Source organism: Fukomys damarensis, unplaced genomic scaffold (assembly GCF_012274545.1).
Source record: "Fukomys damarensis isolate Sample0158 unplaced genomic scaffold, DMR_v1.0_HiC HiC_scaffold_22, whole genome shotgun sequence".
NCBI classification, from domain to species: domain Eukaryota; kingdom Metazoa; phylum Chordata; class Mammalia; order Rodentia; family Bathyergidae; genus Fukomys; species Fukomys damarensis.
The window spans coordinates 1,985,540-2,008,710 of NW_022900934.1; the positions used below are offsets into that span (position 1 = coordinate 1,985,540).

General features: G+C 57.1%; 1 protein-coding gene across 1 annotated transcript in view; it reads right to left on the bottom strand.

Moving 5' to 3' along the window:
* Cdh4 (cadherin 4) overlaps positions 1–23,171 on the bottom strand; it is a 162,571-nt gene that overhangs the window by 52,222 nt on the left and 87,178 nt on the right. The window contains exons 4-5 of the mRNA XM_010637562.1: positions 18,319–18,474; positions 10,933–11,077 (exon numbers count right to left, since the gene is read on the bottom strand). Coding sequence (XP_010635864.1) covers positions 10,933–11,077; positions 18,319–18,474 — 301 coding nt within the window. The remainder of the gene's footprint in view (positions 1–10,932; positions 11,078–18,318; positions 18,475–23,171) is intronic.

Here is a 23,171-nt window from a genome sequence, read left to right on the forward strand (position 1 = left end):
GATTATAGTAAGGTTACTGATGAAAAACAGAGTTTTTTTTTTTTTTTTTCTAAATCACAATTTGGTTTCCCTAAAGAAACAAAATGAAAACCCAAAACTGGAAACCTGGTGCTGTCTGTGCAGGGCCAGCCCTCAGAGTCAGGTGACCCTTTCCAGGGCTTGAGCACTTGGAGCCAACAGGAGGAGCTCGCCCAAGGATGGGTTGCCATGGAAATGACCTGCCGGGGAATGGGAGTCTTCCGGGCCTGGAACTGAGCAAGGGCTCCCTGCCATTTCAGTTTCCTTCTTAAACAGGCAAGGGGAGCAGGTGAGTGCGGAGGAGGCTGGGCAGCAGCCTCTGTGTGTGCCCGGGCATATTCTAGACCCTACTGGTCCTTGTGCCACCCACCCAGTTGGCACTGGGGACGTCCGCTGGCCTGAGGACAGGCGTCCCGGGCAGCATCCCGCCTCTGCCCGTTCATAAATGTACCCTGAGCCTCAGTTTACTTTCTGCACTCGAGAGGCAGCTGGCTCTGCCTGGACCCTCCTCTTCCAGGCCTGGGCTCCATCTCTCTCTCTCTGTCTCCGTCTGTCTGTCTCTCACAGGTGAGTGCTGCACTAGTGTGGCAATGAACTGATTGCCTCAACTTGAGTAAGAAACACCCAACTCGGCTGGATCAGCACAGTCTGGGCTCGGCTGAGGGGATTTCCTGAAGGCGGAAGTCCCGCCCTAGGGCAGCGGTCATCGGGGTGGCACCAAGGGGAAAGGAAGAAGGGGCTGCTTCTGCTTCTGCTTCTTTGGAGGCACTGCTGTCCTTGCCCTTGCCCTGGACGTCATCTCCTGGCCCATGCAGCCCCTCTGGCCTCCCGTGGGCTGGATCCTCTGCTCTCCAGTACAAAGATGGCCCTTTTGCCCCTTCTCACCTGACTCTGCAGGAGCCATTGTAAGCCAATTTTGTAAATTCTCTTTTTAAAAAATTTTATTTCATCCCATTCCTCCTGTAAATTCTCATATATTTGTATATTTTGCCTTACATCTGTTTCTCTAGTAAGCACAGACAGATACAACTGGGGATTGAACCCAGGGCCTCCACACTGAGTTGCATCCCTAGCCCTTTTTAAATTTTTTACATTTTGAGACAGGGTCTCACTAAGTCACTAAGTTGCCCCGGCTGGCCTCAAACCTGTGATCCTCCTGCCTCAGCCTCCCAGAGTGCTGGATGTGCCGCCACGGCCAGCCCTCTCCTCTCCTGTGCCCGGCTGTCCACACACCAAACAACGAACGCTCCCACCTCCTCTGCATCTGTGGCCCAGGAGCACGGTGGACGACTTCCCCGGCCACGGGGGAGGCTGTGGCCAGGCACCACGGCTCTCTCCCAGGAACCGTGTTGGCCAGGGCGGGCAGTCTCCCAACACTTGCTGAGTCAGCCTGTGCTCTTCCCCTCATCGCAGTGAAGGGCGCCAGGCTTGTTGCGGGCACCAGGCAAGGCTGTGGGGGCAGAGGTGGGGAGAGGATGCAGGGAGGCCTGGCAGGGACACATGAGATCACTGCTCTCGGTGAGGAAAACTCCTCAGGGCCATGCTGGAGCCCTGCGTGCCCAAGGCTGGGGGAGGCTGACTGGCACTGGGCAGCAAGAGAGCCTGACAGGCAAGCGGGATGGACAAGAGCTTCCTCGAAGCCCCAGAGGAGAAGGCGGGGTCAAGGGTCAAGGGTCAGAGGTTGGTTAAGGGCACATTCCCAAGCAGCTCACCAGGGCTACTCTGGCAGTGGGTTCAAGGGGAACATGACAGTGCGAGGGACGGCAAGCTGATGCTACATCCAGGGGGATGGGGCAGAGGCTGGAGGAGGGTGTGGGCCTTGGTGGCTTTCATCTTTCTGGGAGAAACGGCTGCTCTGTGCTGCGAGAGGAAGGAAGAGAGAGAAGGGCTGACCCCGCCTTGGGGAAGGAGGGCCTGCCTCGGTGGCTGTGGCTCACACCAGCGGGGACCTCAAGTAGGCTGGGCCTGACTCAGCTGCACCCCTGCCCTGCCCTCTGTTACCAGCAATGTCCCCAAGGAGGGCTGCGGGCAGAGCTTGCCCTCGGGGACACTGCTGGCCTCAGGCTCTTCTTCCTGCCCACCGTGGCCCAGCCCTGAGGCCGTGGGACATGGGTCACAGGAGTCGGACGGTGGTCAGCCCCCGCCCACCGGGCCTGCGGGGCTGGAAGGGAGGCGGGGAGTCAGTGGGGCTGTGTGCAGCATGGCAGGGAGGCCAAGGGGGAGATGCGGTCACCTCGAGGGCACAGGCGTGCCCAGGTCATTTGGAACAGAAGATCTCCATCCTGCCACCCTGCGGGTGTGGCAGAGACTGGCAGGCGGGGTGGGCCGAACATAGCCTGGGCAGTGGTGGCAGGAGCAGGGACGGAGAGGTCCTCCTGCCGGAAAGGGGTTGACCTGCCCCACCTCAAAGTGAGGGCAGCGAGTGTCAGCGTGTCTCCGGATCCGATCCGGAGTTCAGATCTGTCCCTAGCGTTAGGGAGGGGCTGCTTCATAAAGAGGAGAGTGGGTTCAGGTAAGACGTTCCACAGGGCTTTGGAAACAGGGCTGGGTGTACGCATACTGCCGCAGTCCGCCGGAAGTGCCCTACAAGCACCCAGCAGCACCTAGAGGCGTCTGGAGGCCCAGAAGCAATGACCGCATTTACACAACCCACCCGCAGGGAACCCTAGGGTGACAGCTTCTCTGAAGAGGACTTGGCTTTGGGGTGTCGCACAAACATGCCACAGAGATGGAACTGCCATCCCGTGACCCCATCCAGAAGGGAGCCCCGAGGTCACCACCCAGGATCCCAGGGCCTCCGGAGTAACAGTGACAGCGGCAATGAGGCGTGACTGTTCACCTTGACCGTCCCCGGTGCCGGGTCCCCTCACCCTGCCAGCAGAGCACGCTGAGTTCTGAATGACCTCCAGGTTGCGAGTGTGTGGCGGGCTGGCTGGCTGGATTTACTGCTGAGCAGGACCCCGGCTCCCGACAGACAGACGCGCCGTCTTGGCATGTGCTCTGAGGCTGCTTCCTGAGTGACAGCTACTGCCAGTGACCCGAGGGCGCTCGCGGGGAGACGCATTTCCTCCAGACACCTGCTCCCTCCTGGGACCTGGGCCACAGTTCACAGCTGCATGGAGCCTGGGAGGGCAGGCAGGCTGTGTAGACAGGTGCCCCTAGGGGCACGGAGAGGTCTCCACACCCAGCCAGAACCTTGCCAACCCCCAGGAAGAGGCAGTCGCCAGCCAGTGTCGCCCAGACATGTCTGGGTGCTGGGTACCTCCCTGCATTGCGTCCCCTCTCCTCTTGATGTGTGCTTCCTTCCCCGAGCCCTGCATGCATGGTAAAAGCCACAGGCAGGGATGTGGAAGCCCGCGCTGCTGCTCCTCCTCGACTCCAGCTCTTGTGTTGTGACCACGGTGGCTCTACCCGGTCCCCTCCCCATGCTCCAGGGTGGGCAGGTGGCCTAGGGGCCCTGGCTGGGCTGGCAGGCAGCACCCGGGGACTCTGGAGCTTGTCACCTGTGCCTTGTGGAAATGCACCAAGCACATCTGGCAGTGCCCGGATGGATGTCTGGCAGGCTGGGCCTCAGCTGCTGTTCGGAAGGTTCCAGAGCACGAGGAAAGCCCAGAGCTTTCCCAGACAGGACTGCACTGTGTCCAGAGCTGCAGCAGCAAAGTGCTAAAGCCAAGGGGGCTTAAACAAGCGTGCTCACTCTCACAGCCTGGCTACCACCGCCCCACGTCGGAGCACTGCCGGGTGGTGCTCCCTGAGGCTTTGGCTCCTTCAGCTGCTGTCCTTCTCGCCCCAGCACCTCTGTGTGTCTTTTCCTCTTCTTGTAAGGACACGGGGCTTACCCCACTGGTTCATCTTGATTAGTTCTGTCTGCAGAGACCCTGTTTTAAAATAAGGTCACATTCTGAGGTTCTGGATGGCTGTGGACTGCACCAACTGCACAGATCAGGCTGAGGCAGAGGTGGTGACGCCTGGGGATCCCCCACACTGGAAGCACAGGAGGACGCTGAGCTTTCTGATCCGTCTGCAAGGCCTTGGTGACTTGAGAGACCAGGCCGGTCTCGGAGCGCTAGTGGGAGCCCGTGGGCCTGGTCCGAATCCTGGCCGCACCCTTGGGTACTCTGCTCTCCATGGTTACTTTGCCCCTTGGAGCCCAGCTCATTTTCTGGGAGCTGGGCCTAAAGGTGCTGCATCCTTTGGGGTCCGCAAGGAATGAGTGGGGCTCTGGGCCCGTGGACAGTGCACGGCTGCACGAATGGCCCTGTCTTCCTGGCCCCAAGCACTGGGGAGGGTGGGCCCTGGAGTCCAGCGTCCCCTCACTTTCACACCCCGCTCCAGCTCCCAGACACCCGGTGTCTCAGTGTTCATACACGGCAGAGGCAGGGCCCTGGCTGAGTCCTGCTGGGGAGCACCCACGTGTGGCATCGGTGCCCACTTGGGCGCTGAGCGGAGAAGCAGGAGTCATCTCAGTGCCCTCAGTGCCCTCCCTCTCTCCTAAGACCGGGATTTCTCCTAGCAAACGGAGCAGTGATCAGGGACGTCTTTCCTTCCCTTCTCTAGGCGCCTCTCACCTGGAGATGCAGGACATCTCTTTATTAATTGTGGGGCAGGTAGCGGGGAAACAGAACTCCCAGCTCGGCTCTTCCTTGGAATTCATGTACAATGCTGCCACACGCCTTAAAGGATTAATTTCACAAGCCTTAAATTGCAGTTTAATTTGAAAACTAATTCAGCCTCATAATTGGCTTTCTGCTCAAATCACTGAGGCTAAAGATTTAAATTCTTAATATTCAGATGACTTTCAAGTATCTGGTGCCATCTGTGCGTTAGTCCGTGGCATTAATCTCAGGGGGACTTCCACTGGCACAGAAATAAAATAAATAAATACATGAGGCCCACTAATAGAATAATCTATTTAAGCACAAACTCTGCCTTGTATAGATGAAGGTTTCTCTGACTTCATTTCAGCATGCAGATTTCTCTGCTGTTAATATTTTTAAATGGCATTAATTTTAAAATTTATGATGTGGGTCTCCATGCCATGACAAAGCTTGGGGAGCTCAGTGAACTGCAACCAGAACCCCGTTAAAAAGTCAGTTTGTAGGCATCTTTTCTTGGTCGAGAGACACTGAGTCTGCCCTGGACTGCCAGGGCGGGGTATGAGGGGCAGAGGGGAATGTAGCTCACGGCTGGGGCTTTCTCGAGGCTGAGGCCCTGAGCTCTGAGGCCTGGAGTGACAGAAACGAAAAGCAGGTGTGCTGGGTCTTCCCGAAGCCCACTTCTTCTCAGGAACATGGGAGTGAAAAGAAACTGTCAGGCCCGAGGGAAGACAAGGACACAGCCTCACAAGGACGGGGAGGACACCTGGGCTGAGTGCACAGCAAGTGCAAAGGCCCAGGAGCATGGCAGGCTTCCCATTCCTGATGGCCTGGGTCTATGGTTCTCTGCTTTTCCCCGGGTGTGTGCTCTATTTCATTTCCTAGCACACACAGCCTGGGGGTTCCTTCTTCCTCACCTGCAAGCTGAGCTCCTTGGGATTCTCCCCCTGGCACCCTCTGAAGGAAGTTGCGCAGGCTGTGCAGCATTTGGGGTTCATCCTATGGAGGCCTGGGAACGGCACCTACAGAACGGCACCTGCAGAGCGGTGGCTGTGAACCCTGGAGGCTGCATTTCTGAGGTGACTGCCATGGTCTCGGGGGACAGCACTTCCTCGCCCCTACTGAGTCTCCTGCTGGACCTGCCCTCAGGTGCAGCCCTCTTGGAGGCAGAGTCCCCCATCCAGCCAAGTTCTGGGGCTCAGGATGCAGGTAGCTGGGCTGCGGCAGAGACCTGAGCTGCAGGCTGGGGTGCAGCTGTTTTCAGTCTGTCCTTTGCTGTTCTCAAAGCAGCCCTTGTAAGACAGCCCGGTTCATGTGTGCCGAGCTGCAGGCAGACCTCCCATCCTGCAGAGCACTGCCTGTGGCATGCTGGGCACAGGGCTGCCCAGGGCTGGGTCAGGACCATCTGGTGCCAAGCACCGTTGGGGTAGGGATGCTGTGCAATGTTCCAAATGCTGGACAGGCCAGCCGGGCACCCATGAGGCTTACCTGCCCAATCCCAGAAACCCCAGAAGCCAGCAGGTCCTTCCTTAAAGACCTGGCCCACCCCCCAGCAGCTCAGGCCTGGAACTGGGTCTGCTGGCCCACCCCAGGCTGGAACTCCACCAGCACGCAGAACTCGGCCGATCGGGAACCGTGAGGATCCAGAAAAAGCAACACCAGAGGTACAGCTCCAGCATCATGAGGCCTGCCTGGCAGACCAGCAGGCGCTAAGGGCAAACACACACCTGCGCCAGCGTCTAAGGCCTCTGGGGCACCATGGAAAGAGGGTGGCTGACCTTTGACACAATGTCTCCCTAAGTAGCCCAGGCTCAGCTGGAACTCGATCCTCTGCCTCTGCCTCCTGGGTACCAGGATTACAGGCCTGTACCACCGTACCTGTCCTGGATCTGACGTTGATTAAAAGAAGTTCAGTTTTGCAAAAGTAACCGGCAGAGTCAGGAAAATGAGCTCATATTTCGAGTATGAATTTACAGCAATTCTAGTAAGTTACTACCTAATAATAATTAGCACCGAGTGTGGGGGCCCCAGACAGAGGCCCTCGCCTAGCCCTCCTCCGTGAGCTCACGATTATTCCTGTTTTACTGAGGAGTAACAGGCAGAGGAAAATGGGTTGTTGGGCCTTGTGGTGCAGACCTGGGCACAGCAAGGTGGATGAGACGTGGCCACTGCCCAACCGCCCTCCGACCGTCATGGAGATGGCATGGTGTGGGCAGGAGGACAGACAGAGACCACGGAGTGGCGCACAGGCCTGGGGACAGATGCAGGCTTGGCCCATGCGGTTCTGACAAAGGTCTGAAGACAGCTGTGGAGGAAGGACAGCTCCACACAGGCAGCGACGGAGCAAAAAAGTGAAAACAACGAAACACTGGACGTGAGCTAGACACTTACGCATCACCCACTCAAAACGAGCCCGGACATGGTAGGGAGTGCAGGTCACCAACCTGTGGAGAAAGGCTGGCAGAGCGGCTTGGTCGAGGGCCCCGTGAGGACCTGAGCACGAGCTCCCCCACGCGGGGAGGGGTCCCGTCAGCTGCTGTACACGGCCAGGCGGGGAGGAGCCAGCCCCAGGCCCCAGGGAGGGAGGGAGATGGCGCTGGGAAGGCCAAACGTGCAGAATCTGACTCTGCCTCAGAAACATCTCGTTAGGAGAACCCCAGACACTGAGTCCACGGCACAGGACACAGCAGCAGACCCAGCAACGGCATTCACGCCGTTCGCCGCTGTAGAAACGCACTTCCAACAACAGTGACACGGTACCGCGTGCGGGGACACAGAGCAGGGACAGCCCAGGCGCAGGGGCACCGCTGGCTCACGCGGGGATGCGGCCCTGAGCTCCTTGCAGGGGCACGGACGTTCCTCACCACACACCGGCGGTGGATCTGAACGCCCCTACGGCTGCGCGTCACAGGCTGGGCTCCCAACCTGTGGGGCTACCGAGTGGAGGCCCCAGTGGGTAGCTGGGGTGGGGTCGGGAGGGGAGGGTGGAGTCCTGGCCACTTCCTCTCGCCACTTCCTGCTGCTTCCTCACCAACTGCTCCCTCACCAACTGCTCTTGCTGCCTTACTACGGCCTCCAAGCAACAGATAACTGACCATGAGCTCAGACCAGGAGCCAAAACAAACCTTTCCTCCTTAAAAGTGGACAAGCTCAGGTATTTTGTCATAGCTATGGAAAGCCGACTAACAAGCCAGATGGGCAGGACCTGCAGTCACGGGCCTTTATTCCTGAGAAATGAAGACACATGTTCACACAGAACCCTGTACACAAGTGAATATCCTTAGCAGTTCCATTCCTAATATTCCTACGCTGGAAACAACATCTGTATTACAGAAAACTGACGCACAAGACTGAGGGCTCAGGAGGCTTAGGGCCAGTTTTAGGGCTGGGGAGGAAGGCCTAGGTGGGCACATTTTGCTGGGCAGTGACTGTATCTCAGTGGCCCGCCAGCAGGGGCAGCAAGGAATGCACAGGGAGGACGTCCCGGCGTGTGTGCGGAGTGCCTGGTGAGAGTGGGCCAGGGCTGGGGGCAGGATGGGGTGGACAGTGACCCACGGAACCTGCTTGGGGCTGGGGAAGAGTGTGCCCTCCCGGGCTGTCCTGCCACTCGGGAATCGGACCACCACTGCCAAGGCCAGTGTGGCTCAAGGAGCGCTTGCCCCAGAACGACTGCCAGCCAAGGGCTCAAGTCGGGAGAGCAGCGAGCAACAGCTGGAGAACTCCAGACCCAGGAACTCATCACCCTGGAGGTGAGAGGAAGCGAGGCCATTTCCTACAGGGCCTGGGAGGAGGCACGGGAAGAGGTCTGGGGTTAGATTCAGAGCCACCAGAACACTGCCCGGCCAGAATGGCCCTGCGCCTGAGCCCCTACCCGGCCCCGCAGGAGCAGTCAGCGGTGTCCGAGAGGGCAGGAAACTGAGGGGAGCCTGGGCAGGGAATGGAAGTGGGCATTCCAGGCTCCAGCTGCTTACTGATGTCCCCACTTGAACCCCAACCCTCAGAAGTTCCCTGGCTTAGTCAATATTTAATGTTCCTTGCGTTTGTTTCCCATCAGAGTGAACATCTGAACCCTTTCATTAGCCCATCATTCCAGAGAATAATGACTAATTTCTGGCGGTAGTTTTTCCTTATCCCACAAAGGTCTGGGTAAAACCCTTCCATTATTGTAATTTCCTGATGGGAGAGAGGAGACTCACAGAGGATTTCCAGGCCCCAGGGACAGCGCTACTGGGCACACAGGCCACATGTGGCCGGGAGAGGGGAGCAGGAGCCGGGCTCCGGTGCCCTGTCTGCCCCGGCTCCACCCTGGACTGCACCGAGCTCCAGCTCCCCGGACTGGAGGCAGATTCGGGGTCCTGGGGTTCCGACAGTCGACATGGAATGCACACCCGGAGGGAATGGGAGAGAAGCAGGGCAGGAGCAGGGTTTGGGACTCACAGTGGCTCTCGCCCGCCCAGGCTGGGCCAGAAGGCAAGCAGCCGCCTGCTGGGGTCTCAGGCTTAAAGGCTTATGGGGATTTCAGAGTGGAGACTTGGCAATTTGTGGCTTTTGTTGCCCTAATGAGCAAAGCCAGCTACACGTTTGGAAAGGCTTCATTATTGATTTGTTTTAAAATAAGATGTAGGAAATCTGATTTGGGATGGAAAGGTCAGAAGAATACCGGCGTCTTTAAATAGGTCCCTGGTCTGTTTGGAGAGAGGCCTGCCTTCCTTGGCTCCCTGGCTGCTGCCCTCTCCTGTTTCCTTAGGCTGCCTGTAGCTGATTCGCTCACCCATGTCCTGCCCTGCCGTCTGGGGACTGCTCAGAGCACATCCCTTTCCTTTGGGCAATGAAGGGCTGGCCCAGGTCTCACCATTCTGAAGGACAGTCAAAGGAAAATGCAATTTGCCTGTTTGAGGCAGCAGCCTGCCCCGCAAAGGAGCCATGAAGGCCTTGGCCAGGGTGATAAATGTTTGCTGGTCCGCAGTCCACCCCAGCTGGATGGGCCAACCCTCCTGGGCCCTGACGAACTCGCCTCTCCTCACAGGATGGCCTGGCCTGGGCTCTGATTGAGGGCCAGGGTGTAGCTGCCCGCTGAAGTACAGGACCTAGCTGTGTTGGTGCTGCACCCCTGTACTCCCAGCACTCTGGGGGGTGGAGGCAGGAGGACGAAAAGTTTGAGCCCTGCTTGGGCATTTGTGACTTAGTGAGACCTTGTCTCAAAGCTTAAAAAAAATAAAAGGGTGAGGCATAGCTCAGTGTGCAGGTCCTGTATCAAATTCCCAGAACCACAAAATGAAATGAAGGAACACACACACACACACACACACACACACTCACACAAAACCAAACAATAAAAAATCCCAAACCAAACAGGACCTGCAGTTACACTTGAAGTTCAGATCAACAAACAACACCTTTCATGTATGCTGAATGGCTGAGCTTCGTATACTGGTATCTAGTTTTTGTGGCTGCCTCCAGCAGCTGTGGCAGGGTCCTTGCCTGCCCCCAACCTCAAGGGGGACCCTTCCTCAGACACAGGAGGCTGCTTAGTGGGGAGCTCTTATAAACATTTGGGGTCTCGGGGGCCACTGCAGGGTGAACCAGCAGGTCTGGGGCTGGCCAAGGCTGCACCACCAAGTTCCCGGGTGCTGCTGTCGGGCCACAGGCCACAAGCACGGGGTCAGACCCCGCTCACGGCTGGCTGTGCTCTGGGCCTTGAGTCCGCACTGCTAAGGCGGACGAGGGGTGCCTGCTTCCTGGCAGTTACAGGATGCAGACACAAGGCACCACTTTGCAAGGGCCCCAGCGCAAAATGAAGCGGTCGTCACAATGTGTGCCACACAGAGGTCTGTGTTGCAGGGGGTTCTTAGGTCATCTTCAAGGGGCACAGGCCTCAGTGCATGGCTCAGCTCTTGGGCCTAGGGGAGTCTGGTCTCATTTCCTATTGTGCTTGGGACCAGATCCAAAGTGTAGCCCTCAAATGGCAGCACTTTGTCTCTGTCTGACCTCCTGCCCCAGGTCCTTTGTATGTGCTTCTTTGTCTCCCAGGCTCATTTGCAGCACATGGGCCAACCCCAGGACCGAGGCCCTCTTTGTGCTGCTCCTCCTCACATGCCAGCCCCCAGACTGCATGTCACCTCTGCACAGTGGCCCTCCTTGGCCAATGGTGTCCCCTATGAGTCTCAGACTGCGGTTTCCCTCTGGGCTCCGGTCAGTGCTGTTCACTGGGGTTATCGCACCTCTTGTCTGCACTGGGGTCCTGAGGTCCACGAGAAGGGTGTGCGGATGACCGGGCCCTGCCTGCCCTCACCCAGCAGAGCCCGCGCATTGTGCTTACCTGGCTTGGAGCCCTCGTCCACGGAGCCGTTGTAGACCTGGTTGATGAACTCCGGGCGATTGTCGTTCATGTCGATGACGTAGATGTACAGGTCGATGGGGTTCTCCACTTTGTTACCGTTCATGTCCACGGCGTGGGCTCGGAGCTGGGGGGACACAGCATGTCAGCCCTGGTGGCCACCCTCGGGGGTCCCGGTAGTGCTGAGGGTAGTGCTGGGCCCTGGGGACCACAGTGGCAGCCCGGGCGGTGGTTGGCGGTACCCTGGCCAGGCCCAGGACCTGCTCCCGGCCTCAGTTCTCTGTTCTTTGAGTGCCCACTGGCTGAGGCCACCCAGGACCTCCTGGGCCTGCTCAGATGTGCCTGAGTGCCCGGGCAGAGGAGGTGCCAGCCTTAGAGGAGACTCACGCTGCTCTCGGGGGCTGCAGAGGGGCCATTTGTGTGTGCCCAGGCCTTGATGGCTGTTCCCGAGATGCTAACCCTAGGGTGGCGAGGGACCTGGAGAAGACGCCTAGGGCTGCACAGAGGCCTGAGCTTCCCTGGGAGCGGGGCTCATCAAGCGTCTACTGGGAATAAGACTGTGGCGCAGCGGGGCAGCGGGTGGCCAGAGGGCTGGGTAGGCCCGCCTGCCCTGCCAGGGGTGGAGGCTCCATGGAACCTTGGGGTAGAAAGGGAAGAGCCTGAACTTGGGCTGGAAGGTTCTAGAAAGGCTGCTGAGACTAATTAATTAATAAATAAAATGTCTTCCAAGGGCCTGTAACTGCCAGGTGTGGGGCCACATCTTAGATAATCTGTAATAAACAAGTGCCTGGCCTGGCACGTGTCACCAGGAGGGGATGGACCATGAGACAGGAAGGAAGTGATCTGTGCCGGGTGAGGACGGCAGCCCCGTAGGGAGCGCTCAGGGAGGGAGGCCTGTCGGAGGAGGGACGCTGGGCTGAGACCTCAAGGGCGGGCAGGACAGGGACGGGGACACTGGGTGGCTCAGCTCCACAGCAGGAGAGAGGGAGAGGGTATGGTCCTCGAGGCCCTGGGGTTTGGGGAGGATCAAAACTGGGGCCCTAGGTCCCCTGCACCAAAGCCACGGTGGCGACACCATGGTCCTCGGTTCTCACTGTTCTGCTGAAAGCGCGCCGTTCTTAAGTGTGGTGACGCCAGCCCACAAGGCAGCGCCGCCGGGGTGCCAGGAAGAGCGGTGCCCCGGGGGCTCCCGACCTAGGACGGGGAGGAAGGGCATCCCCTGCCCGCCGACGGGAAATGCCGAGCCAGCTGCGACTGCGCAGGAGCCTGTGTCTGGCTGGTTTTCTGACAGCGCGGGATGGGATTTTGCCCTTAAACTGTGTGTCTCAGGGGAACCGACAGGCTCACTTCACGGGCAAGGCGAGTGAGCTGCTGTATGGACAAATTAGGACTGGCTCCGGGACACTGGGTGCGAGAAGCGATCGGCGATCGTGTGCGCGCCCCGCCAGTTCTAAGGACTGTGTTTAAACCTCGAGGCACTGCGTGCCTGTCCTCAGCCACCCATCCATTGCCAGCAGGTTCCCCGTCCTGGACGGTCAGCGCCTTGGCCAGCTGAGAGGGGCTTTCCGTGCAGGCCTGGGAGCCCTTCATCTTGTATGTGTGCAGCCCGTGGTCGAGAGCCTTCAAGGCAGCAACTCTGGGCCGGGATGGAAGTCATTTTCTCTGAACTGAACTGTGCTGTTTGGCGCTATCTTTAGCCACAGCGCCCAGGGCTGATGTCAAGTAGGCACAGCCACAGCCACAGCCGTAGCCACCTGGGGTCGGCCAGCTCTGTCCGCTCCTGTCCCTAAAAATTCTCATTACTCTTGACGGTGTCCTTGGAGGTCTCCCAGCAGAGCCTCCCTCATGGTCTACCGGGCTGGCCAGCCCGCTGGGCTTAACAATGGCGCTGCCTTGGCAGAGGGGAATGAAATGTCAGCGAGTCACCTGGCTTTCCACAACTTGTGCATCTGAGCGTCACTCGAGAAGTGATTTCCTGCGATGCCATGAATAGGCCTCTTTTCCTGTCCTTGTCGCGGGAGATGCTGGTGGTAAATGTGGGTTTGGCCTTGCCCAGGGGTGGGGGTGAGTGCCGGAGGACGTGAGCTGCTGCCCTCCCGCTGAGTCTGGAGTCCAATCCTCTCACCTTTGCTCACCCGGTCTTCACTTCCTCCTTGGCTGTGAGTGTTTCCCCGGGGCCACAGCACCCTGCTGCAGCCCACATGGGCCGTGCCAGTTGTCCTGGGGGCATCTTCAGAGATGTTCCTCCAGTGGCTCGCAGCTGGGACTTGTGGTGCGAGTGCTCAGGGCTGGGCAGTGCCCTGACAGGTCCATGTGCCCGAACCCAATTCCGTTCTCACAAGACTCTGAGACTGGCATTGTCTCGATCCCCGCTGTGCGGGTGGGGACACCAAGGCCCAGGAAGATAAGGGAACTTTCCCAAATGACAGTGTGTGTCAGGATTCAGGGCGTCTTCATCAGTGCATCTTTAAAAGAACCTTTCAGAGTGTCATCTTGCAAAACATTCACTTGCATGTCTACTTACAAGGTGACACGTCCACAGATCCTCAGGGGACCTCAGGCTGGGGCTCTGGTCTTGCTCCCACACCAGCCAAAAGCAGCTGGGCAGAAAATCAGATGGAGTCCAAAGGCTCTGGGAAGGTACAGACTTCCAGATGGCCCCAGAAGTGACCACAACCAGAACCCCGCCTGGGACTCGTCAAGCTACTCGGCACAGTTGGCCCTAGGCACAGCGCCCCCCTGGGCAGGCCTGATCTGCCCCCACACGGACTTAGAAAGCAGAGCGTTCGCGTGCTGGCAGCCACACACCACGGTAGGTGACAAGGAGGGCAGGTGCCCTTTGGGAGGTGCGAGTGCCCTGGCTGAACGCCAACAAAGAAATGGGGACCTCATTTCTGACCCCCATGAACCAGAGTCTGCCACAGACTGAAGGAGCCTGGAAGCATATTCTCTCCAAGGCCAAGACCAGAGCCCAGGCTGCCGGGACTTGACTTTGGCCTAAGAACAAACATGAGCCAAGTCCACCTGGCTTCTGCCCTACACAGAGAGCTGATGGTGGGCGGTGTTGGAGGCTGCTGAGTGTTATAACTTTGCTACATAGAGGACGAACATGCCCCTCCTTCCTGCTCGGACCCAGGGTGACCTCTAAGATGGAGATCCTCAGAAGGACACTGAGTCCAGCAGGAGCAAAAAGCACGGTGACTGCTAGGGCCCCATCTTGGGGGAAGCACAGCTGAGTGCGGGGGTTTCACCTTGGTGCACTTGAGGGATGAGGGGAGCACAGGGCCTGGCCTCTCCCCAGCTCCCAGTCCAGAGTTCTCTCTGCTTCCTCCAGTGTTGTGGGGATTCGGGGTCCTGAGGCACCTACGGTGAGGATCAGAGCCTGAGGGGACTGCAGCTGCCTCTCTGGGCCAGGATGGGTCCCGAATCCCTGGGAATGCTGGTCACCTGTGGCTACAGTTTTCCCCTGTGCTCATTTCAGGGCTGTCTGGCTTTAGAGAGAGTGAGCGCCTTTCCTGGGCAGTGTCTGGTGCTGAGGGGACTTTGGAGACCATTCAGCCAAACCAACAGAAAAATGAAGGTGAGCTTGCAAAGAGAACGGGGGCAGAGGTGGGTCCCTCTGCCCAGTGCCATCTTGGCACTGAGTGTGTTATAGATTTTGCCTGTGAGAGGAGGGTCTGGGTGGGTAACATTTGCCCCTCTAGTGGCCATGCTGGCCTCTGAACCTGCACAGTCTGGACCATCAACTGCAGGTGGAGTTGCAAGGTCTGCTCCAGGCTGTTCCTCAGGCTTCGAGAAGAGCGCACCACCCCCAGGGAGTCCCGGAGGTCGCTGTCCCAGCCGTGCTGGTAGCACCGCCTGAGTAACTGTCTGCAGGTAGCTGAGCCAGGAACTGCTTTGGAGTTGAGGGAAAGCACTGGGGCTGGCTCTGAGCTCCAGGTTTCTACCAGGAATTAGAATCAAACACATGGCAAGGAGGAGGCTCTGTAGGTCCTCAGGGGCAGCTTTGATTCTGGAAGCAGCAGAACTCTGAAAGTGATACTCATCCAGACCAAGAAGCACCTGCTCCCCACACAGACTCTGCCTCTCAGACCAGCAGGTGCCTGGGCCTTGACTCTGCTTTGGCTAAAAAAAGATGACAGAAGCAGAGAGGCGTCCCCGAGTGAGCAGAACCCCACTGCATCCCTGTCCTCCTCCTGTCCGTGGGTTGGGATTGCTGCTCCTGTCGCAGATGGGGTGTGGAATGCAGCTAGCAGCCCCTTGAGAGCCAACAGCTGCATCAAGATGCCACGTGGTGCAGCATGGCGATGAATTGCCAGGCCCTGCTCCTGTTGCCTTGGTTTCGTGGCCAGGCCACGGCAGCCGATGCGGCTGAGACCCCGGGGATGTGCGCGGCCCCAGCCATGGTGTTCAGATCACTCCAGCGCTGGCCAGGAGCCCCTTCCCAGGCCTGAGGGAAGTGGGTGGGGCACGGAGGGCTCTTGAAGGAGACAGAGGCTGAGGGCGACTCAGGCGCCCAAGGCTTGGAGCAGAGTGGCTGAGGGCCCGGGCAGCAAGGACCCTGGGGCCACTGGAGACTTGGCGACTTGTTCCCCTGCGCAGGGCTCAGTTGCATATATTTTTCTGGGAGGATGGGGGGGTCTTTTGTGTCAGGATTTCATACTCGGTGGAGGGTGAGGGGCCGCAGTAGGAGCCCCAGGTGGCCCCAGAACCCTGGCCTGGGACTGGCAAGTTCCCTCGGGCTCTGCTCAGAGGGGCCCTGTGTGATCCCATTTGAATGTGCCGATCTCTGGAAACTCTTTCACTGTTTTGCGCCAGGACCTGTAGTTCTGTATCGTCCTGGGTGTGCACAGAGCAAGTCTGGGGCCTGGCCAGAGCAGATCCCACCACGCTTGGGCTTCTGAGCCAGCCTCGTGTTTATGGAGCCAGCGTTCCTTCCGTCGGGCTCTTGAAGATGTAGAAGCAACAAGCCTGAGGAGAGCCAGGCTGCAGCCAGTCACCTGCTTGCTGGAGGCCCTGCCAAGAGCTGCCCCTTCCTGAAGAGATGCAGAGGCAGCTGGCTGAGTGGAGCAGGACTCCAGCGGGCTGTCAGAGCACAGGGTCCTGGCCCCACAGCCAAGGCCTCTGGGAGCAGAGGAGGTGAAAGCGAGGACCTCACAGCCGAGGAGCTTTCTTCCAGAGACCACAATAATTACAAACTAATCTGTCTAACCTTGGAGAGGTGAATTTAACCAGCAAGTGGCCTCCCTGTGTGGCCAGAGTAGAGGCGAAGTGCTCGGATGAAGGACCAGATCAGGAGCTGCTCATGGATCCCGGAGGGCGCTGGCAGGAGGCACTGGGTGGTCGGCACAGTGGGGCCGTCTCCCTCTCTCCTCTTACCCCTCTGTAAACAGCTAACAGGCCTTGGTGGCTGGCTGAGCCCCCCAAGAATACTTTCTGGAGGCGATGGTGCATGAGGGAGGGTGGGGAGCAGGGAGGGGTGGGGAAGAGGAGGAAGGGGAAGGGGAGGAGGGAGGGAGCAGCAGGGGCTGGGGGACAGGACAGAGCAGCCCCAAGTGCACAGGTCCTCGTAAGAGTGGGGCGTGAGAATGGATGCAGGAAAAGTGCGCCCCTTTTTCTAGGGTGACCTGGACTTCAGAGTGGGCCTGAGAGCTGGGGCAGCCCTCAAGCTGCTGTCACAGCCAAGCCTGTCTGGAGGTCTCCAGGCCTCTGCCTTGGCCTGAAACAACTTGGCAATCCCAACAATGAGGGCTGTGCGTCCACATCACTGCCCTCCGCGTTCCTCAGCCTGTGAACAAGGCCATCGTTCTTGCTCGAAAAGGACACGGCGCCAATCCTTATATATTCCGGCTCCCCAGGGAAATCTCTCTCTCTACCCAGCTAACAAGAGAATCTGCTTCTCACATCTCTCCCTGACCCTGGCCTCCACTGTCTGAGACAGTCAAGGAGCTGCTGCCATCGTGGCCCCTGGGGGATGTCCAGGCATCTGCATCACTGCTGGAGAAACGGGAGCAGCCTTGCTCAGGACTCCAGAACTGCTTGTCCCAGCAGTGTCCAAGCTCCCTAAGGTGGGCCCAGGTGGGATCCATTCGCCTCCACCTGCTGAGCACCTAACGCAGGCCTGGCACACTGGGAGTGCTCAAGGTGTGAACCCTGAGCGGGTGGGGGAGGGTGGACGGTGGTAGGTGTGCGAATGGGTGGTGGGTGGGCGGATGTGGATGTAAGCATGAACCTCTGTGCATACGCATGTCTATATAAGTGGATAAGTGAGCAGGTAGGCAAGCGGGAAGAGTCGAGAAGTTTGGGCAAGGTTTCCTTGGAAGTTGCCGTGGAGGAGGATGCCTGAGCCCAGTGGACAGGGAGCAGATGCCGGGTGCCGTGAGCCTGGCTCGCGTCAGACCCGCATCCTCGCTTGCTGGCAGATGCCGCGGGGTACGCAGCAGCTCCTAGTCCGTGTGAGCTGGAGACTGAAGCCTCCTGGGGCCTGGGCAGCCAGTCTGCGGGAGGAAATCTTTGTGGTTCTGAAGGAACTAGCCTGAGGGGGGCTCCCCGGTCCTTTCAGCCAAGCATCCTGCTTCTGATGGCGCAGGGTCAGTTGGGAAGGCCTCTCGGCTGTGACAGCATCAACCTCCTCCCATCAACTCTGTCCCTTCTGCAAACAGGGAGCATCTCCTGGCCCAGGCTCTGTCTTTGGGGGCACAGTGTGGGCAACCCCGACGGTGGCCTGTGAACACAGAGCCTCCGTCTGGCGAGAGATGGACAGTAAATTCCAAACGCATGGCAAGTAGACATGAGAAGCAGCAGGTCAGGCTACAACCTGTGCCACGGGCAGAAGGAAGGAAAGTCAGAGCAATTACAGCACAGGCAGAAGCTGCAAATTCCATCTCTGTTCCCAAGTGGGAGGAGCTAGAGGTCAACATGGTGACGTTCACCACAGACACATGGGGTGGCCTCACCACACATCAACACAGCCCATCCTCAGAGCAGGGTGTGGGGGCAGCTGCACCTCGTCTGGTGGGGGGACCTGGGTCGGGAGAGGCCGAGAGCCTTGCCCAGGGCTCATACCTGGGACACTCAGGCTGGGTGGGGCCAGTGCAGATCCCAGAGCTGGGGAGGGAGGGAATGACCTCGGGGCGGAGCTGGACAGGAGGGTCTGAAAGTGCATGGGATCCTTGGCCCCCAGCCAAGACGGGAGCAGCAGGAGGCCTCATGGACGGGGGCCTGACAGACAGTGCCCCTTCCGGGAAGGAGCTGGACCCTGGGTGGTGCCCAGCCCCGCACTGTAACCAGCCAGACAGGAAGTTCTGAGCTAGGCTGGGCCTGGGTCATCTCCTGAGGCTCACCACTGCCCTCCAGCCCGATACTCACGTGGTAAGAGGCCCGCTCCTCCCGGTCCATGGGCCGTGTGACGTACATGCGGCCAGACATGGAGTCGATGCTGAAGACCTCCATGGGCGGCTGGTCAGCGCCCACGCCTGTGATGCTGTACCGGATGGGGATGTCGTTGTCTTTGTCAGACCGGATCTAGAAGGAAGGACGGAAGGGAGAAGTCAGCCTGCAGCAGGGTGAGGCCAGCATGTCCAGCCCTCCCTCTGGTGTCTCGCAGTGTCTGTTTTTGAGGCGCGCTGGGGACCACAGCTAATCCATCCACCCTGGGAACCAGAAGGGCATTCAGTGGTCAGGGCTTTACCACGTGCCGCCCACGACAGGTCCAGGTGCCCACCGGTCACTGAGAGGTACAGGTACCACCTTTCAAATTCAGTGTCTATGGAGGGCGCGTGGATGCTGGCAGAGATCCGCGACATGGCCGAACAGGACGCAGTGTGCTCTAGAGGGCCAAGGCCGAACACTTGCTGCTCTGCATCAAAGCGGGGCAGAGACAAGGGCGAGAAACAGCAGCCTCCTCAGAATTCTGAGGGTCCAAGCCATCAGCCAAGTGCTCGCCCTATACGAAGGTACAGAGGTCTCTGAATGCGCAAAGTTGGTGAACCCAGCCCACCTCCTTCCCTCCTTGACAGAGACCCTGGGGCATTGACAGGATGACCGAGACCAGTACTTAGACCCAGAATTTAGTGCTACAGTCAGGGTCAACAGGATCATGGAGCTACATGCAAACATTAAATATTTCTCCAAGAAATTAGATTCATGCATAGGAAAATGGATACATATTTAGGATATACTCCTAAGTGAAATAAATAAGTCACACGTGTAAATCCCGAATAGTTTCTGTGCTGTGAAAAAATATAATAGTACACAAGATCCTAATGAGATAATTGACCATGTGAAACAGGAAGAAAAGGGCTAACGGTGTAGGGAAAGTGGGAAGGGTAGGGGAAAGGGAATAAAGGAAAAGAAAAAAATATGAGAAAATGAAAAAATGGATAGGGGAAAAAATGAGAACCAAGACCTGTCATGTAAAGGTACAAGATCCCAATGATGAATATAACTGTACTGTCTACCTAGAATGTACCAATAAACTCAATTAAAAAATAAAATAAAATATTTCTCCAAGAGAGGCTGTGTAGTGTCGAGAAACAATTTAATGGTGGTTATCTGGCTGCACATCCAAAGTAAGCTAGCCCAGCCTCAGAAGGGAGGAAGAAATGGAGACAGCACAGACAGGCAGAGTCTGCATTTTATCTGGAGTGGGGTCATTTTATGTTTGACCAGATCATTAGCTAAAGAGAAGTCTTCCAGAAACCGAAAGGATAACAGTAGAATTAAAAATACAATGCATGTCTCTCACGAGTTGCAGCAAAATGTCTCCTGACAAGAAAGGGACATCAAAGGAAACACAGTCACCCACCCCTGGAGGGACAGCGAGCTCTTCTCAGGGCAAGGGCTCCCTTAGGGAAGTGGAGAAAAGGCCACAGAGAACGGAAGAAATAACCGGTAAGGTGGAGTCCGCAGATTCGCATTCAGTTTTGATAAAATCTTTAGAAAATCTGACATAAAACGAAAACAAGGCTCATAGGACCATGGCAACATTTTACAATAAAGCGGATGTGATGGTTAATCTTGTTGATTTGACTGCCTGGAGAGACACCTAGGAGATTAGTAAAACAAACTTCTGGGTGTCTGGGTCCCTCCTCTCTGGCTCTCCCCACCTCTCTGCTTCCTGACTGCCCTAAGCTGAGCAGGTTTCTTCAGCTGCACCTTCTACTCCGATGTTCTTTCTGTCTTTAAGCCAGCGGACTGCAGACTAGAACTTCTGAAAACACGAGCCAAAATAAGCCCTTTCCTCCTTTAAGCTGTGTACCTCAGGGCTTTCTCCAGCAATGGAAAGCTGATGAATACAGTGGGCCACTGCGAAAAGCTCTAAAGAATTCCACAAAGCGAAAATGACCAAGACCTTTTATGGAACAGTAAAATTAAAATTTAACGATAGAAACTTTTTTTTAACGGACCTTTAGAAATTTAAAAAAATGTTCTGAAATAATCACTGGGTCAAAAAGGAATCAAAACCGATTTTAGAGGCTATTTAAAAATACTTATTCCACTCAGTGACGTAACAGTAAGATTATTATATAGCGAAGCCTGAGATTGCTACGCAGCAAACGCCCGAGCTCAGATCTGTGCATCGTTCAAACAGAATCACAGCAGGCGGGGAAGGAAGGGCTCAGTGTCGGGGAGGAAGGGAAAGGCACAGAAGCACTAGGTGATCGGTAAGGCGGACACAGCCACCATGGCTCTGAGAACAGGACCACGGGTACCTGAAAGATGCAAGAGCCACGCTGGGGCCCTTCCTCAAGAAAACACCTGCACACTCAGTAAATTTGAGAGAAAACAGTAACACTTTTTCATATCCTATTTTTTATGTTGGGCTGTTTCAACTGTGTTGAAAAGTCTCAGCTAAACTGATCATGCTTTGAGAAAATGTGAAATTTCTTACTTGAGCAAGGGACACTGAGGGGCCCACCCTCCTGCAGGAAGTCCCCTCGAAGGGTGCTGGGGCTGCAGCTGGCCTAGGAGTGACTGGAGACCTTCCTAGGGCAGAGGGCACAGACTCAGCGCTTGTTTAGTCTCACAAGCTTGAGTACCTAGGAGACAACACGAGATGCCAGAGGGCGGTGAGGGACGAGCTGGAGCCCCCATCGCGCCGGCAGAGGGTTCACATCAGAGTTCGAGGGCTTCTCGCTGGGTGACTCACTTCTGTAGTGCAGTAATGAGTGTAAGAGCCGCAATGGCAGCTGGAAAGAAGTTTGATGATGAGCATCCCTTCCAGGTTCATTTATACCCCAAGCCACAAGCCATGCCCCAGAAAAACCCCAATTCTTAGAAGATTCGGCCTGACGGAACATCTTCTGTAAACCAGCATTTACCGAGGCTGTACCAGAGCTGTTCCCACTAGGGTCATGAGCAAGGTGGTCAGCACCCCAAGTCCAGCCACTGCTCCAGGAAACGCAAGTCCTTGCCCACTAGTGAGAAGGAGGTGAGGGTTGTATTACACTGGTACTGCATAGGTCAGCAGCGACCTGGGGGCTGCTCGTGCTGGCAGGACTGTGGGCGCATCCACACGTTGTGCATGCACACACACACGGGCACACACTTGTGCACACACGGTCTGTGAGAACCGTTTTGCTTCCAGGCCCTCTAACACACTTCCTGACTGCACGACCCGGCGGGCTCTTCTCAGATCGCCCTGAACAGCACACACAAAAAAAGCTTCAGCGTATGTGACCAGAGAAGGGCGGGGGCCTGGGCCCTAGGCAGCTAGGGACATCCGCGCTTTGCTGCGCCCATCTGCACGGCCACTGTTCTTTCTGGGGTGGTGCTGGTGACCATCTGGGCTTGGTGAGTGGCTATCCTGGGCATTGCAGGAAAAGGCTCCAGTTGAGTCCGAACTGCCCCTCCTTCAGGGGAGGCCGTACGTAGCTCAGGGCCACCCCGGCTGAGGCAGGGCATTCTCCCTGGTGCCCTCGTGTGGGCGAGACCCTTCTCTTCTCCATCTGCAGGGATTTTACCAAGGTTGGAGGACAAGGCACACAGGGTGAAGTCTAGATCAGAGGATGCTAGCTCTTGTCCCTGTCACCTGTGCCTGGACTATTCCCTGGTGCTGGGCGAAGGGCCAGAGACCACACTGAGGAGGGGAGGGAAGTCAGTGTTGGCTGAAAGTCAGGCGTCTCCGCGGGCTGCTGTGCTGGACACGCTGTGACTGTGAGGCAGGACTGGGCACTTGGAGCACACAGTAGGGCTTCGAATGATGCTTGCCAAGTTGCACTGGATCTCAGCACCCACAGGGCAGTCCTCCTAGATGGCAGCAGTGTCCCTGACAGTGCTGGCATTGCTGTGGCCTTCTGGCCATGCTGCCCATGTTCCACAGGGAGATTTAATCAAGAGCTACTGAAAAGAACCCACCACATACTTCAAGATAACTTTCTTTTGCAAAGAAATCTCATTACATTTTGACCATTGGGCAGCATTTGCTTAATTCTTTGGGGCCATTCAATGGTGCCTTCTGAAATACAGCAGGCACTGGGCTGCTGTGTCTGGAGGCCCTTTGCAGGGCTCTCAAAATGCTCTGAGTTCTCCCACAGTTTACCATGTTAAGAAGAAATACTGAGCGAATGAATTCACCAGATCAGGGGAGAGCAGTTTTCCCCTTGATTTGTGCCTGGAAAATGAGAAAAACATCTCAGAAGCATACGATAGGGCCATGAATAAAGCACACAGACAGTCATTTTCATCACACTTCCCGCTTTATGATGCCACGGAGAATTATGCTCTTTGCATTTGTTATTAAAGGACAGAGCAGATGGTAAAAGGTTGGTTTAAAGTGATGTCTACATTACCATAACTTATGGTGGCTGTGACTGTGCTCGCCCGGGGACTCCTGCCTGTACGGCCCGCTCTGTCCGGGGAAGGAAGGGCTGCAGGGAAGGAGGACCCTAGCAGCACCTCCCAATGGAGGGGTGTTCGCCTAATTTCGAACGAACTTGAAGCTGGAGCAAAGTCGCCGCGTGTGGTTTCCGGCTGTGCACCCCAGGTCTGGTATTCCCCAGGTGTCCAAAGCAGGAGGCTGTGGGGCGGGAAGCATGGCTGGGGTCCAGAAGAGGAGCCTGACTTTAGGAGAGGCAGAGACCCCCATCCATAGAGGACCCTCTGCCCCAGTGTTCCGTGTCTTGGATGCATAGATGCCCCCCTCGGTCCATGCGCTGTGCACTGCGTTGGGCCCAGGGCTCGGAGGGGCATCAGGAGGACTCAGCCCAGCCTCGGCCACT